This window comes from Perca flavescens, chromosome 24 (genome assembly GCF_004354835.1).
Source record: "Perca flavescens isolate YP-PL-M2 chromosome 24, PFLA_1.0, whole genome shotgun sequence".
In the NCBI taxonomy this organism is placed as follows: Eukaryota; Metazoa; Chordata; class Actinopteri; order Perciformes; family Percidae; genus Perca; species Perca flavescens.
In genome coordinates, this window is record NC_041354.1 from 4648612 (window position 1) to 4666678 (window position 18067).

The window sequence follows — 18067 nt, forward strand, 5'->3', positions numbered from 1 at the left end:
CGATAAATAACCAGATATTAAAGCGTATTCAGTTCTGCTGCTTTCAGTATTCTGCTAAAATACAACAAACTGCTTGTTGAGTTTAAAACAAATGAAAGGAAATCATTTCCAACTTTATTTTATTGAACAAATTGAACATTTTATTGAATATAAAAGGCAGCACTAAAAAAACAATGACATTACATTTTAAAGTGTATTTTTCTGCCATTTTCTCTCAACTAACACAGAAAATCTCTGAGTTTCTTGCGCGATGTGTTTATTGCACAAGTTGATATTGCGATATTTAAAAAAAACTTTAAAAAAAACAAGTAGAAAAGGATTTCCAGTGACTTTTGAGTTATTTTCTCAGAACAAAATGTACTTTAGTTGTATCTTACTGGCATTACAGTTTTGTGATGTGTGAAACGATTTCATGTGTTAACATGCGGCGTGCATCTTGATTCGGCGGGTACTCGATGAAGGTTGTGGAGGCGGCAGCGCAGGTGTTGAACACGCTGTGGCAGTACAGAGACCCGAGGAACCTCTACAAACAGGTCGGTACCAGCAGGAACGTCTAGAAAGCAAGATAAACCCTCTTTTTTTGTTATAAGTGACTGATGGGAACAACAATCTTTGACATTGGTCCAGTATTAAGAGAGAGAAAGAGATCGCTGCTGTCGGCAGCCACAGACCGGACTGCAATGTAACCCTACAGACCTGTGGGGCAAATGTGCATCGTCGATTTGCTCCGCTAAAAGTGCTTGCTTTCTTGCTGACAGGCTCAGATGATTATTCTAAGTGTGTGACAACATTATGAAAAATATCCCTACAGAGATAGACCTTTAAAACCTCTTTAAGACCTTTCTGTTTAACCAGAAACAGCTCAAGTCTCTAGCGCTAAACCCACCATGTAAATAATCAGTACTTTTAGCATGTTATGTGAGCCAACATATTTCCACATGTAAATCGGTAAACTATGTGTTTATTTCAACCAAAACTAGAGTTGTGATGGTTGGAAAAGTGGAAAGACGACCCTATAAACGCCTTTTCGTAGTTTTATTCTGTCGACGGTGTATTTTACGATGCTAAAATTACTGTTCATTTACATGGAGTCTGGTAGTTTAGTCAACGCAATTTGGCGGATGTTTTTATGTTTAAAAGAAGGATCTTACTCTTTAACAGAAATGTCAACCTCATTAGAAATCCTTTCCATAATGTTGTCAGACACTTAGAATATTAATCTGAGCCTGGACGTAAATAGAAAGTGCGCAATCGTCCTATTAACTTACATTGTAGCTTGTTTCTCTGACTGCCGACTGCAGCGATCTCTCTTAATACTGTACCAATGTCAAAGGTTGTTGTTCCCATCAGACACAAAAACATAGGAAAATAGGGTCCAGGTTGAAAAAAGAAAACAAAGTTACCCTTTAAAAACAACCATAGTAGTTTGTTGGTTTTGAGTCCCTGCACAAAAATGCATGTGTGATACACCCTTATGTGATACAATAACCAGCGCAGAAAGCGGAACCGAAGTGCGGGTATCGTTGCACCACGGTGCCCATGTGACGGGAACCTCACTCTTCAACCAGCTGTTCTTGGAGAGAGGAGCTGGGTTTCTCCTGCTGTAAGAGTCGAAGGTAAGCAGAACCTATCATCTCGTAAGTGACTTGTTGTTGTTGTTGCTCATAACTGTGAACTTGCTGTGATGTTAACCACGGAACTTCATCCGTCTCGGCTGTTGCATTGCGATAACAAATACATTTGAGTAACATAATCAGCAGGCTATCTGCCCGTGTTAAGGGGGAGGGATGGTTAGGCAACCAAATGTAATGCACGCCCCTACGTTTTTTCCTCTTCTAACAGTTAGCATGAAACGAGGAAGGGACACAGCGTCCTTTTTTTTGGAAACAAAAAAGTGAGAGAACAGCAGTGAGCGAAACAAATAAAGGTGTTGAGAGAGTTGAGGAGCAGGAAGAGGGAGAGCTGGAGGAGTCTGGGGAGATTGGAGAGAGAGCATGTGATGAAAGTGGGGGCTCTGACACAGAGAGGGAAATTCCAGAGGGTGAGGAGGAAGAAGAGGGTGAAGACAGGAGGAAGAAAACCTACAGGGACAGAGAGAGGGGACAGCAAGTGGATCCATGTGGATCAAGTACTGCCCCATCAGGTTTGGGATGAAGAAGGTTCTTACTATTTGCAAAGCAGTGCAATTACAATGTCATGGTAGGCCTACTGTGTGTCCTTAAAATGGGGCCTTCTGCTGTAACTTCTTCTTTGTATGAATATGGCTTTGTTTTCTTTTTTTTAAGTAAATGCTTGCCCTACATTTTGAAATGCATGCAGATATACAGTACATGCATAAGTAAATACATGTTGTAGTTGTGCCCTATGTTTACTGTATATCTTTCTACAGATATCAGCAAGTCCAAGAATGATGTACCAGTACAGCCCAACTTGAATATATTCCCAACCATTTTGATGGGGGGCAGAAGACGGAGCTTCAGGCCAAACTGGTAATATCTTCATCCATGGCTTGAGTATTCTGTCATGATGGACTCTACATATTGCTGTGCATGTAGACATGTTAGCACACCAAATGCCCCGGACACTGTTTTTGTTTCAACACCTGGTTTTAGAAACTGAATAAAGGCAACTATGAGAGATGCGGGGCTTTCAGTGCACGCAAAGTCTGAAGGACACAAGTGTGCAATGATAGCATGGAGGGATGATCAAAGAGCTGTTAGAACTGATGCAACACTAGCACATCTCCTTGACAAAGAACACACGGAACAAGTACAAGAAAATCGGGCATACATTAAAACCGTTGGGGAAGTGCTGTTACTTACAGCTACACAAAACCTAGCACCAAGAGGACATGATGAATCTGAAGAGTCCTCTAACAAAGGAAACTTTAGACATGTTCTTAACCCAGTTGCTAACCACGACCCACTTGTTAAGAGAAGATTAACTTCCATTCACAATGCAAAGTACACAAGCAAGATCATCCAGAATGAGGTTTTGGGTTGTTTGGCAGAAATGGTTCGGTCTGAAATCATAGAAGAAGTGAAGAACAGTGAGGATTTTAGCATCATGGCAGATGAAACAAAGGTTATTTCAGAAAGGGAACAGATTTCTTTCACACTCAGGTATTATTACAGTGGGCCCATTAAGGAGAGCTTTACTGGAACGTTGTGGCCTGAACTACAAAAATAACATCGTAGGCCAAGCGTACGATGGCGCTGCCGTTATGAGCGGTAAGCATTCAGGGGTTCAGGCAAGGATCAAAGAACAGGCTAAATTTTCTTTCTACATCCGTTGTAGTGCACATTGTCTCAATTTAGTGTTAGTTGATGTAGTCAAAAGTGTCCCTGAAATGGAGGAGTTTTTTTCTTTGTTACAGAGTCTTAATATTTTTACCTCTGCCTCCCCCAAAATGTCTGTCTCTCCAAAGAGAAACGTATGGCGGAACAAGAGAGCCGCAACGTTTAAGCGACACATGTTGATTTCTAGCCCTACGTAATATTATGGACCCTTTACCTGCCCTTAAAGGACTACTGCAGCTGAGATGATCTCAGCACTCCTTTCTTCAGAAACCTTTATTATTATGAAACCCACATACAGAAGGATCTCATTTAATCTTGTATCTGTTATCTCCCCCCACCTCCAGTCCCCTCCCCAGGCCAGCTGCAGAACAAGGTCCAGAGCGTCGGGAACTTCTCCACGTTGTCACGTTGCCTACGTCAGCCCCACCATCAAGGGCTCGGCCCCACGCCCGGCCTCCACCAGCCTCCAGTGTCTGAACATCAGCGGCTGGGGGGGGCAGCGGGGTCATCACTGGCATCCCTATGCTCAGTAAACCTCTGTGTGGAGCAGGGGCGCCGACTTTCACCCCAAACACGCCACGCAGCGGCCTGCCCTGCCCACCCTCCTTTGTTGGCACCCCAAGCTCCACCCCCCCCACAGCAAGGGCCAACCAGCACGGAGGTAAAGCCTTTATTTTATTACTAGTAGAGCTGCAGTGATCAATCGATTAGTGTCAACTATCTAATTAATCGCCAACTATTTTACTATCGATTAATCGGTTTAAGCAAGGTTACAACCCCCCAAAATGTCTAATAATATTTTCCTTTACATAATTAAAGACATTTGCACCATAAATTGAGGCAGAAAAGGCACACATTTTCACCACAAGCCCGGGTGTGAAGTTTTTGATATTCCAAAAATTTCAATTAGGCTCAAAAGTGGAGGACCCAAGACATGACGAGACATTTGAGGACGTCATTTTTCACTATTTTTATGACATTTTATAGACCCAACAACTAATCGAGAAAATAATCGACAGATTAATGGAAAATAATAATCGTTAGTTTCAGTCCTAATTGCTAGATTAGAAAAGACGTAGAAAACTTGAATGTCCCTGAGAGGCCATTTGTTGTCCAGTACAGGCATATATGACCCATAATCCACAACACAAACATTGAACCAGACATCTCCAGCACTGTTTATCTAATACATAACCTACACACATCAATAAATAGAAGACTGTAAAAAAGGAGTATGTTGCACTTCCCTAAAAGGCCTAATGTCATAAATAAATGAAACCATGTGAAGTACTGTGCAGTAGTAGAAAATGTTTGTGCTCTCTTATAAAGGTTGTCAGATATGCCTAATTGACCATTCCTTTATTATTTTCTGCAGTTTCCAAAGAGCCTGTCCACCCTCAGTGTCCTTCGGGACAGCAGCTGGAGGGACGGCTGCTACTGATGGATGGACTGGTGGACACCCCGCTGGCTCGGGTAACTCGCCACACCTCAACATAAAGCTTTTTTCCTTGGGGACGTTTTGACCAAAAAGTAACTGTAACCTTAAATCTGCTTAAGTGCTGCATACAAGAGTTCTCCAAAAGGGCCACAAGTGAACTGATCTCTCATGTCATCCATTGAATTCTATGCAGAATTTCTTCGGGGAAGACCGAATGTCCTTTTTTTTTTTTTTTTTTTTTTTTTCTGGATTTGAGTGGATGCAGATCAGGTCTAATTTACCGACAGCTTGACGCTCCGAGTTTGGTCCGTGCCAAGGGGAGTTGTTCCCTGTTGCTCTTGTGCAATAAACCACTGGCTGTAGGGTACCAGTAGTACTGACCTGCTAAAGAGGCCTGCCACTTTTTATATAAATAAAGAGCCTCACTATACCGTATGTATTTATATATTTATTTTAAATACCTTTTTTTTTTAACTAATCAGGTGTTTTCCGTCTGGCAACAAGCGCCAAAGATGCTGCTAAAATGAATCCGTCCCTGTTGGTTTGGACACATTTGGTCTCATTTTTACAAGGTCGACTGTATGTATCTGTGTACAAAGCTTACTATTAAATGGCTATTTATATAAATGTATATATTGATGCAATATTATTTAATTTGAAATGTGAGCAAAAGGAAAAAGTGTGAATGTGTTTACAAACTAGTCTCACCATGGTGTCACTAAACTGTGCATATTAACTCTCTGAAATAGTTTAAGGCCCTGTAAGGGATCTGTTCTTGTTGCACTTTGTGTAAATCTCTGAACTTACTGATGTTCTCATCTTCTGTTAATACTAATGGTTGCACTTCCTTTTTATTTGTGGGAAGATTTCAGTTCTACACGGCATAATGTAGCACTGTTTCTTTGTAATATTTGGCTTGTGTTTTTAAATGGCCGTCACCATGGCGCATTTCACAAAATCCTGAGCCTTTTGTTCCTGTGATGAGCTGAATGAGAGAAACATTTTAATAAAACCTACTGAATCAAATATGACTTTTTTTTCCACAGTACTTTATGTTGAATTTAAACCTGCAACTTTGAACTAAATGAGTTTAAATATGCACTGCCTTTGCTTTAATAGCAATATAACCCTTTAAAAGCAATATAACCCTTTTCTGGAGTTAGCATGCTCCAATCAGTATGCACCGAGCTGTGGTAATAATTCATAATTAATATTAACAGTCTATGGTGGTAATTGTAGCACAGACATGTTGCCACCTAGTGGTAGAATTAGGGAACTCTAGACTCAGCCCCAAAAGGTACATTAATTGATAAATAAAATAATATACAAAGAAAAAGGCTTGAATAAATAATGAAATATTCAAATACATATATAAAAATGAATACAAAAATACATGACTGCTGGTAATCTGGATGTAAATTTCTTGCATTTATATACATGCAAATAAAGAATAAAATAAATGTTATATAGACATAAGTGTATGTAGAAATGTAGAAGTACAGCACTAAAACTAAAAATGTCAAATACCAAAAAATAAATTCAGATTTTTTTAAAGCATTCATACATTCATCTTCCAATGAATAACTCACACTTGTATGCATGTATTCATTTTCAAATCCATTTATTACTTTTGTGTTTTCAGCATTCATTTCAGTATTGATGAAGTCACTTTTTGTCTTCCATATTTAAGAACTGTTTAACTTCTTTTATACACATCCAGCAAGTTGTAGTCACGTACCAGGATTGTAGGGGGTGACCACCAGCAGAATCTAATGTAATAATGATAGACAAGAAAGAAATAAGTCTGCAAATAATTACTCACAACTGCAGCTGCAGAAATGGATTAATAGAGTAATAGAGTAGTGGGTCAAGCCTGAAAGCCCTTGTGCTCCTAACTTGTACAGGTTGAGAGAACAACTAAAAGCATGCTGTGATTTTGCTCAGTGAGATGAACAGATGCTTGAGATGGGACCTGGAGTGGGTCCTAAATGTACTTACTAGACTCGTGATTTTGTATTAGGCCTATATGAGTTTTGTATTGTTGTTCTTTGGCCTTTCCTTCTCTTGGTATGCATCTGTAAATGATGATGATGATGATGATAAATGAGAGGTATCTGATGATGACCCTCATGTGACACCCCCGACTTCAGACTGACCCGAAGACGACTCTGCGACCTCTGAACATGTAGCAACTTGAGCAGATGAATTTATGGATTATCAATCAGCTTCATAAAGACGAATGGAGGACGTTATGAGGTCAGTCGAGGCTGAACGGTATGTCACACACAGCAGTCCCCCCCTTAGGCAATAATCATCCGGGGCACTATCTCCTCACCATAGGCCGGATACACAAACACACACACGGTTCCTGCGTCCCGTTGTTGCTAACTCACAGCTAGCTTATGCTAACGTCTGTACTGTTGGTCCTTTGGCTGTTGGGGGGCGAATAAACAAACGACCCCGCGGTCACATTCACCGGAATGATGCTAGGAGAAAACTACGCATCGCTGTGAGAAGGAATATGGCGTTTGATATCGGTTTTATTAGTGTTTCTGCAAATAGACGGTTGCAGGTGGACTGCTGTTTACATGGTCCGTGGGAGCTGGAAGTCCGCAGGTTGGTCTTTGCCCATTGTATTCATGAACATTTCCACATTCCGGTGCTAATGCAAACTATAAATGTAACTATACATTATATAACCGTTGATTATTGTTGTATGCTTTTTTTACTTTGACAGTCAGCTGTGTGGCGGCTGCAGTGCTTTGATTAGTCTCCTAGCTGAAGATCTGCAGCCTCAATGGATGTCATCTGGGAAGAAGAAGAAGAAGAAGAAGAAGAAGAGGAGCCTTGTAGAGACCAGCTGAAGGAACATCTTCTCTGAGCTGAAGCTCTGAGGTAGGACATGCTTTCTCTCCGGATTAACAGCTGCTGGCTGTAATGTTGACGGATTGAGTTGATTTGAAAGGGTCAGGTCACACAGAGTCCAGAATCTCAAGGTCAGTGGTTAAGTGTTTGCAGGAGCTTGTGGTAGAGATATTTCCAGTGGCAGAACTGTTACCTTGTGTACGTTAGAGCCAGGCTGTGTTGTGTTGTTTCTGCTGAAGAACTATAATCCGACTATGTAGTGATAGAGCAGAGTGTAAACTGCTGTCCTCCCTGTGTTCCATCTTCTAAAACCTGCTGGTCAGGTGGCTGCCTCGGTGTTGAGAAGGTTGGAGTTTGAAGCCCTCGGCAGGTCTGCTGGGTTTGAAGGAGTAAACACACAAAGCAGTGTGTGAAATGTTTGAGAGAACGTGTGCTGAAGCTGAATGTTGTGTCAGCTCCTGACACCGATGGCAGCGTTAGCGTTTTAGAGTTGTCGGTAAGCTGTCAGAGAGGACGTGTGAGTGTGGTAGGCTTGGTGGTGTAGTGCTGTTGTTAGTTCTCATCAGTCTCTGACAACGTTTAGCCGGCTCCATCTTCTCCACTCAGATGGGTTTAGAGTTTGACGTTTTGTAGACAAAACACTGAAAATAATGCAGCTGAGTGTGAAAGTAGATTTTCTAAGTTCTTTCTGGTACTTGTAACCCCAACCTTCATCGCTTAGTATTGTTCTCCTCCCGCCCTCAGCTTCACGCATCCCTGAACACACACGTTGCATTTTTTTACGCCTGTATGGCATAGAAATAAATTAAAAATACTTGGCATCATGTATATATAAAATCCTTTATTTAAATTGGGAAAGTTCCACAGAATGGTTTGTGAAGGTTGACAGATCTTTTAAACCCACACCACTTTGCTGGTAATTTGTCAGCCAACCACAAAACAGTTTGGAATTGACCGGTGCAGATGACACCATTTGTGTGGTTTGGTTGTCGAAACATTAAATACTGGATCATTAAATCAAACGCACCCTTCCAATCGCTGTGTGTGTGTTTAGTGAGTAAAAAGTGCGGTCGCCCACCATTATTACGCCAGAGTTCCAGAAGTAGCGTAGCTTGTTGGACCTGCAGTCCGTGGTGTTGGAATAAACTGAAGATCAGGAAACATGACAACTTATTTTGTCTGTCATTTTATTTGGGAGATTTTTGCCATAAACGACCCACAGCACTGAATATCAGGCAGTCAGCTGTAGGAGAAGTTGACGTTAGCCAGCAGTAACTAAACAGCTTTGGACAGGCGGTTCCTCCAGCATGGATTAAAACCCACAGGTCAACCACTGACCCTGGAACAATTACGAGGCAATTCATAAGAAAACTACCTGTTGTTTATCTCAGCAGATGTCTTTTCTTGTTGGAAGTGTGATGGTGACTGGTTGTTGTGTGTGGGTTTTGGCAGGCGGCTGCTGTTCCCACTTCCTGCGTGCGGGACTGAATCGTTTAGCGGTACGGGGTATCGGAGCCCTTTCCCCCCTGGTTCATTTATTTATTTAATTAGTTTATTTGTCAGGGACAATGTACAAAATACATTAAACTTACAAAAAGATGTTTTGTACCAGAGTTAGCTAATGCTAGTTTCCATCTGCAGTCCCCATGATAGGACCAGCTAACGGTTGCAGCCCTAATATTAATCGTATCACAGCTTTCATTATTTCCGGTCTTTGTTGACCTTAGGGTGCAGCTCAGACACTAAATGATGTTAACAAGACAGGACCCGTCCTCTGCTTGGGAGCTACAGTTCTCAGCACTAGTAGCTCTACCTTGTGTCTCGGTGTCTTTTATTCCTCCTTAAGGAAAAGAAATGGACCCAGATGTATTGAAGCAGAACAATCCAATAAACTCTTACTTTCTCTTTTTTTCTCCCCAGATGAGTGCAGAGTTTCCGGACGACAACGGAGAAGTTCCTTCACTCCATTCATGCCGCCTTCTCTCCGTACTCACTGTATACTCATAGTATTGTATGTCATGAAATAATTTAATAAAAAAGTAAGTAATAATACGTATTATGTCAAAAAAAAGCTCAGAAAAGTCATACATGTCAAAAAGTGTTATTACAATGTTATAACACTGTTATAACAATATAATAACAAAAATATGACAAAAAATCTGTTAAAAAAGTGTCAAACACAGCTGTTATTACATAGTTAAAACATGGATATAAATAATTTTTTTTTGTCAAAAAAAAAAACTTTGTATTTTTTTGACTTAAAAAAAATCTGTTCCTTTCTCCTATTACACAGCTGAGATGTCAGTACTGGTCTCTTCCTGTAAAAGTGGATGTAAATAATTTTTTTGTCCATAAAAAAATTTGATTTTTACTCTTAAATTAGAATCTTCTCTGAGGTTCCTCCTGGTCACCCTTTCTCGGAGATGTCCTACTCTGGTCTCTTCCTGTCTCTGGGGGTGTCCTGGTCTCACCCCTTGCGGTTGTCCTCACCCTTTCCTGTCTCTGAGTTGTCCTACTCTGGTCTCACCCCTTCTTGGAGTTGTCCTACTCTGGTCTCTTCCTGTCTCTGAGGTGTCCTACTCTGGTCTCACCCCTTCTCGGAGTTGTCCTACTCTGGTCTCTTCCTGCCTCTGAGGTGTCCTACTCTGGTCTCACCCCTTCTCGGAGTTGTCCTACTCTGGTCTCTTCCTGTCTCTGAGGTGTCCTACTCTGGTCTCACCCCTTCTCTGAGTTGTCCTACACTCGTCTCTTCCTGTCCTAGGGTGGTCTTTTCCTGTCTCTCCCTTTCTCTGAGGTGTCCTACTCTGGTCTCTTCCTCTCCTACTCTGGTCTCTGCCTTACTCTGATCCCTGCCTGTCCTTGTCTTAATACTCCTACTCTGGTCTCTGCCTGTCCTTGTCTTAATACTCTCCTGCTCTCTTCTTGCCTGCACTTCCTTTCCTAGCCTCTCTTTCCTATCTGGGGGGCCTATCTAAGTGCACACACGCTGATACCGAGCTGTCTTGAACCCGCCACCGGCGCCTTTAGTGGCGAAGACAAACCAACTGCGCCACCAACGCATGTACGCATGTGACCGTTCTCCGGGTGTATTTGTCTTTGTCATTCTGGGTGTAAAGCTCAAAATAAATTGACTGTTTTTGCGTTGGAACCCATAACCTTTGTGTCTCCCAACCAGCGTTCCATCACACTGAGCTATCAGATCTGATGGACAAGCTCATGGTTAGTTGTGTATTTGTCTTTGTCATTCTTGGTGTAAAGCTCAAAATAAATTGTCCTTTCCTGTGTTGGAACCCATAACCTTTGTGTTTTCTAACCAACATCTCATCACACTGAGCTATCAGATCTGTCAACAAGTGGCATGTGTTTAGTTGCGTATTTTACTTGTTCATTTTGGGTGTTGGACCTTAAAATTTAGTTTGCCATAAAAAGTTGAACACACAACCTCCTGAGCAGATCATGCAGGTATTATCATGCTGAGCTATCTATGACACTGTGAGCTTTTTGGTTGGAGGTTGTATTTAACGTTCACATCACTGAGGTGAAAAATTAAAACAATCTTCTGACTGAACGGGACTCGATCCCTCAACCTCATCCTGTCACATCACAGTCTTATCCTGGTGAGCTATTCCTCAGGCTGGGAATTTTTTTTCGTTCTGTTATTTGTTCTTCACACACATCTTTTAGCAAGACAGGGGAATCGGGGTGAGGGGAGGGGGAGTTCTGATCTGATCTGATGCTACATCACATCCACTAGACGTGTCCATGTCAAAGGACGAGCCTGGAGGCCTGCCTTATATTGCCTCTGATTACCTTGTCACGCAGTGGTGTGGGGTCCTTTGTTACCAGCCAAACAAGGCGTTTCCACTGTTAAAAAACTTCTATCCCACTGGTCCCTTCTGCACAGCAATACCACAAAACATTACTACAAAAAAGACTAAAAAAACACAACTCTCTTGCAACAGGTCACAGCCCGACTTGTCTTTCTTTGTCCTCCTGTTTGTCTACCCACACACCTGTTTCCCGTCCACCTTTAACAACCACATCATTAGATCCTGTGGCCAATCATGAGCTGTGTGTGTGGGGGGGTGTGGTCAGGCAATCACAGCTGCTTCTCATAATCCCAGTCTGGGGGTAGATGCTAGATCAGATGCACTAGACGTGTCCATGTCAGAGGACGTGCCTGGGGTCTGCCTTATATTGCCTCTGATTTGGCCCGAACCTAACGACGTCACATCTAGTGGATGTGATCTAGCATTTACCTGGAGGCATCAGCCTGTCTTGCTGAGCCACTTCTCTCTCTATAATGAACATTAAAAGCACCATGCAAGTCCAAGATTGCCAATTCGGACCATGTGGTCAGAGCTTGTTAATAAGCAGCTGAATGCTGTGTGGGACAAAGGATGTGTAGCCTCTTTTAGTCCCCTGGGGGGCAATAAAGGTTTCATTCATTCACTCATTAATTCAGTCATTCATGTGCCCTCCCACTCCTGAAAGTTTTCATTATAAAGAGATAGAACTGGCTTAGCAAGACAGGCTGATGCCTCCCGGTAAATGCTAGATCACATCCACTAGACGTGTCCATGTCAGAGGACGTGCCTGGTGGTCTGCCCTATATTGCCTCTGATTTGGCCCGAACCTAACGACGTCAACACGTCTAGTGGATGTGATCTAGCATTTACCGTCTTGCTTAGCCACTTCTCTCTCTATAATGAACATTAAAAGGACCATACAGGTCCAATATTAACAATTCGGACCATGTGGTCAGAGCTTGTTAATAAGCAGTTGAATGCTGTGGGACAAAAGGATGCTAGATCACATCCACTAGACGTGTTGACGTCGTTAGGTTCAGGCGAGGGGGGGGGGGTAGGTAGATGCCAGATCAGATCCACTAGATGTGTACATGTCAAAGGACGTGCCCTGTTATCCTTACCCTCCTCACCCCTGAACCGACATTCAACTGTTTATTAACAAGCTCTGACCACATGGTCCGAATTGGCACTCTTGCATGGTGCTTTTAATGTTCATTATAGAGAGAGAAGTGGCTCAGCAAGACAGGCTGATGCCTCCAGGTAAATGCTAGATAACATACACTAGACGTGTTGACGTGTTAGGATGGTTAGGTTCGGGCCAAATCAGAGGCAATATAATGCAGGCCACCAGGCACGTCCTCTGACATGGACACGTCTAGTGGATGTGATCTAGCATTTACCGGGAGGCATCAGCCTGTCTTGCTGAGCCAGTTCTATCTCTTATAATGAAAACTTTCAGGAGTGGGAGGGCACACGAATGACTGAATTAATGAGTGAATGAATGAAACCTTTATTGCCCCAGGGGACTAAAAGAGGCTACACATCCTTTGTCCCACACAGCATTTAGCCCCTTATTAACAAGCTCTGACCACATGGTCCGAAGCACTTGCATGGTCCTTTTAATGCTCATTATAGAGAGAGAAGTGGCTCAGCAAGACAGGCTGATGCCTCCCGGTAAATGCTAGATCACATCCACTAGATGTGACGTCGTTAGGTTCGGGCCAAATCAGAGGCAATATAAGGCAGACCACCAGGCACGTCCTCTGACATGGACACGTCCAGTGCATCTGATCTAGCATCTACCCCCAGACTGGGATTATGAGAAGCAGCTGTGATTGCCTGGACCACACCCCCACAGCTCCTGATTGGCCACAGGATCTAATGATGTGGTTGTTAAAGGTGGACGGGAAACAGGTGTGTGGGTAGACAAACAGGACGACAAAGAAAGACAAGTCGGGGCTGTGACCTGTTGCAAGAGAGTTGTGTTTTTTAGTCTTTTTTAGTAATGTTTTGTGGTATTGCTGTGCAGAAGGGACCAGTGGGATAGAAGTTTTTTAACAGTGGAAACGCCTTGTTTGGCTGGTAACAAAGGACCCCACACCACTGCGTGACAAGGTAATCAGAGGCAATATAAGGCAGGCCTCCAGGCTCGTCCTTTGACATGGGCACGTCTAGTGGATGTGATCTAGCATCAGATCAGATCAGATCAGAACTCCCCCTCCCCTCACCCCGGTTCCCCTGGCTGGCTAAAAGATGTGTGTGAAGAACAAATAACAGAACGGAAAAAAATCCCAGCCTGAGGAATAGCTCACCACGATAAGACGGTGATGTGACAGTATGAGGTTGAAGGATCAAATCCCGGTTCAGTCAGAAGAGTGTTTTAATTTTCGCCTCAGTGATGTGAACGTTAAATACAACCTCCAACCAGAAAGCTCACAGTGTCATAGATAGCTCAGCATGATAATACCTGCATGATCTGCTCAGGAGGTTGTGTGTTCAACTCCTTTATGGCAAACTAAATTTTAAGGTCCAACACCCAAAATGAACAAGTAAAATACGCAACTAAACACATGCCACTTTTTGACAGATCTGATAGCTCAGTGTGATGAGATGTTGGTTAGAAAACACAAAGGTTATGGGTTCCAACACAGGAAAGGACAATTTATTTTGAGCTTTACACCAAGAATGACAAAGACAAATACACAACTAACCATGAGCTTGTCCATCAGATCTGATAGCTCAGTGTGATGGAACGCTGGTTGGGAGACACAAAGGTTATGGGTTCCAACGCAAGAACAGTCAATTTATTTTGAGCTTTACACCCAGAATGACAAAGACAAATACACCCGGAGAACGGTCACATGCGTACATGCGTTGGTGGCGCAGTTGGTTTGTCTTCGCCACTAAAGGCGCCGGTGGCGGGTTCAAGACAGCTCGGTATCAGCGTGTGTGCACTTAGATAGGCCCCCCAGATAGGAAAGAGAGGCTAGGAAAGGAAGTGCAGGCAAGAAGAGAGTAGGAGAGTATTAAGACAAGGACAGGCAGAGACCAGAGTAGGAGTATTAAGACAAGGACAGGCAGGGATCAGAGTAAGGCAGAGACCAGAGTAGGACACCTCAGAGAAAGAGTGAGACAGGAAAAGACCACCCTAGGACAGGAAGAGACAAGTGTAGGACACCTCAGAGACAGGAAGAGACCACAGTAGGACAACTCAGAGAAAGGGTGAGACCGCACTAGGACACCTCAGAGACAGGAAGAGACCAGAGTAGGACAACTCAGAGAAAGGGTGAGACCGCACTAGGACACCTCAGAGACAGGAAGAGACCAGAGTAGGACATCTCAGAGAAAGTGAGTAGGAGAAAGGAAGAGAAGATTCTAATTTAAGAAAAAAAATCCAAATTTTTTTTTTTTATGGACAAAAAAATTATTTACATCCACTTTTACGGCATGTACTGTGTACAGCTGTGTAATAGCACTTTTTAACAGATTTTTTTGTCATATTACATAGTTATTACATTGTTATAACAGTGTTATAACAATGTAATAACACTTTTTGACACTTTTTTTAACTTTGTGACAGCTTTTTGTCATAATACATGTTATAACAGTGTTATAACATTGTAATAACACTTTTTGACATGTATGACTTTTCTGAGCTTTTTTTTGACATAATACGTACTATTACTTACTTTTTTATTAAATTATTTCATGACATACAATACTATGAGTATACAGTGAGTACGGAGAGAAGGCGGCATGAATGGAGTGAAGGAACTTCTCCGTTGTGGTCCGGAAACTCTGCACTCATCTGGCGAGAAAAAAAGAGAAAGTAAGAGTTTATTGGATTGTTCTGCTTCAATACATCTGGGTCCATTTCTTTTCCTTAAGGAGGAATAAAAGACACCGAGACACAAGGTAGAGCTACTAGTGCTGAGAACTGTAGCTCCCAAGCAGAGGACGGGCCCTGTCTTGTTAACATCATTTAATGTCTGAGCTGCACCCTAAGGTCAACAAAGACCGGAAATAATGAAAGCTGTGATACGTATTAATATTAGGGCTGCAACCGTTAGCTGGTCCTATCATGGGGACTGCAGATGGAAACTAGCATTAGCTAACTCTGGTACAAAACATCTTTTTGTAAGTTTAATGTATTTTGTACATTGTCCCTGACAAATAAACTAATTAAATAAATAAATGAACCAGGGGGAAAAGGCTCCGATACCCCGCACCGCTAAACGATTCAGTCCCCGGCACGCAGGAAGTGGGAACAGCAGCCGCCTGCCAAAACCCACACACAACAACCAGTCACCATCACACTTCCAACAAGAAAAGACATCTGCTGAGATAAACAACAGGTAGTTTTCTTATGAATTGCCTCGTAATTGTTCCAGGGTCAGTGGTTGACCTGTGGGTTTTAATCCATGCTGGAGGAACCGCCTGTCCAAAGCTGTTTAGTTACTGCTGGCTAACGTCAACTTCTCCTACAGCTGACTGCCTGATATTCAGTGCTGTGGGTCGTTTATGGCAAAAATCTCCCAAATAAAATGACAGACAAAATAAGTTGTCATGTTTCCTGATCTTCAGTTTATTCCAACACCACGGACTGCAGGTCCAACAAGCTACGCTACTTCTGGAACTCTGGCGTAATAATGGTGGGCGACCGCACTTCTTTACTCACTAAACACACACAGCGATTGGAAGGGTGCGTTTGATTTAATGATCCAGTATTTAATGTTTTGACAACCAAACCACACAAATGGTGTCATCTGCACCGGTCAATTCCAAACTGTTTTGTGGTTGGCTGACAAATTACCAGCAAAGTGGTGTGGGTTTAAAAGATCTGTCAACCTTCACAAACCATTCTGTGGAACTTACACAATTTAAATAAAGGATTTTATATACATGATGCAAAGTATTTTTAATTTATTTCTATGCCATACAGGCGTAAAAAAATGCAACGTGTGTGTTCAGGGATGCGTGAAGCTGAGGGCGGGAGGAGAACAATACTAAGCGATGAAGGTTGGGGTTACAAGTACCAGAAAGAACTTAGAAAATCTACTTTCACACTCAGCTGCATTATTTTCAGTGTTTTGTCTACAAAACGTCAAACTCTAAACCCATCTGAGTGGAGAAGATGGAGCCGGCTAAACGTTGTCAGAGACTGATGGGAACTAACAACAGCACTACACCACCAAGCCTACCACACTCACACGTCCTCTCTGACAGCTTACCGACAACTCTAAAACGCTAACGCTGCCATCGGTGTCATGAGCTGACACAACATTCAGCTTCAGCACACGTTCTCTCAAACATTTCACACACTGCTTTGTGTGTTTACTCCTTCAAACCCAGCAGACCTGCCGAGGGCTTCAAACTCCAACCTTCTCAACACCGAGGCAGCCACCTGACCAGCAGGTTTTAGAAGATGGAACACAGGGAGGACAGCAGTTTACACTCTGCTCTATCACTACATAGTCGGATTATAGTTCTTCAGCAGAAACAACACAACACAGCCTGGCTCTAACGTACACAAGGTAACAGTTCTGCCACTGGAAATATCTCTACCACAAGCTCCTGCAAACACTTAACCACTGACCTTGAGATTCTGGACTCTGTGTGACCTGACCCTTTCAAATCAACTCAATCCGTCAACATTACAGCCAGCAGCTGTTAATCCGAGAGAAAGCATGTCCTACCTCAGAGCTTCAGCTCAGAGAAGATGTTCCTTCAGCTGGTCTCTACAAGGCTCCTCCTCCTCCTCTTCTTCCCAGATGACATCCATTGAGGCTGCAGATCTTCAGCTAGGAGACTAATCAAAGCACTGCAGCCGCCACACAGCTGACTGTCAAAGTAAAAAGCATACAACAATAATCAACGGTTATATAATGTATAGTTATAGTTACATTTATAGTTTGCATTAGCACCGGAATGTGGAAATGTTCATGAATACAATGGGCAAAGACCAACCTGCGGACTTCCAGCTCCCACGGACCATGTAAACACCAGTCCACCTGCAACCGTCTATTTGCAGAAACACAAATAAAACCGATATCAAACGCCATATTCCTTCTCACAGCGATGCGTAGTTTTCTCCTAGCGTCATTCCGGTGAATGTGACCGCGGGGTCGTTTGTTTGTTCGCCCCCAAACAGCCAAAGTAGCAACAGGACAGACGTTAGCATAAGCTAGCTGTGAGTTAGCAACGGGACGCAGGAACCGTGTGTGTGTTTGTGTATCCGGCTACGGCGAGTGGATAGTGCCCCGGATGATTATTGCCTAACCCGAAGGAAGGAGACTGCTGTGTGGGACTTACCATAGACAGTATAGAAGAAGGGACTTACCGTCCAGCCTCTGACTGACTTCAACATTTAGGACCCACTCCAGGTCCCATCTCAAGCATCTGTTCATCTCACTGAGCAAAATCACAGCATGCTTTTAGTTGTTCTCTCAACCTGTGCAAGTTAGGAGCACAAATACTTTTTAGGCTTGACCCACTACTCTATTACTCTATTAATCCATTTCTGCAGCTGCAGTTGTGAGTGATTATTTGCAGAGTTATTTCTTTCTTGTCTATCATCATTACATTAGATTCTGCTGGTGGTCACCCCCTACAATCCTGGTACGTGGCTACAACTTGCTGGATGTGTATAAAAGAAG

General features: G+C 42.8%; 1 protein-coding gene and 2 long non-coding RNA genes across 8 annotated transcripts in view; 2 read left to right on the forward strand and 1 right to left on the reverse strand.

Annotated features, from left to right (window-relative positions):
• The first annotated feature begins 177 nt into the window (after positions 1-177).
• LOC114551266 (uncharacterized) overlaps positions 178-18067 on the forward strand; it is a 35744-nt gene continuing 17854 nt past the window's right edge. The window contains exons 1-3 of the mRNA XM_028572436.1: positions 178-533; positions 1493-1616; positions 2390-2489. Coding sequence (XP_028428237.1) covers positions 456-533; positions 1493-1616; positions 2390-2489 — 302 coding nt within the window. The 5' untranslated portion in view covers positions 178-455. The remainder of the gene's footprint in view (positions 534-1492; positions 1617-2389; positions 2490-18067) is intronic.
• Positions 6888-9652, forward strand: LOC114550752 (uncharacterized). Of its 2 annotated transcripts, XR_003691739.1 has the most exons (4): positions 6888-6993; positions 7300-7353; positions 7475-7632; positions 9523-9652. It is a non-coding gene; the product is annotated as an uncharacterized LOC114550752 (long non-coding RNA). The 2 variants fall into 2 exon arrangements; XR_003691738.1 differs by lacking the exon at positions 6888-6993 and having other exon boundaries at positions 7048-7353.
• LOC114550751 (uncharacterized) lies at positions 14052-17866 on the reverse strand. 5 transcript variants are annotated; one of them, XR_003691736.1, is made up of 5 exons: positions 17752-17866; positions 17379-17432; positions 17108-17253; positions 14654-15219; positions 14052-14589 (listed from the first exon to the last, which is right to left on the reverse strand). It is a non-coding gene; the product is annotated as an uncharacterized LOC114550751 (long non-coding RNA). The 5 variants fall into 5 exon arrangements; XR_003691737.1 differs by having other exon boundaries at positions 17724-17866; XR_003691735.1 differs by lacking the exon at positions 17752-17866 and having other exon boundaries at positions 14052-14526; positions 14718-15219; positions 17379-17713.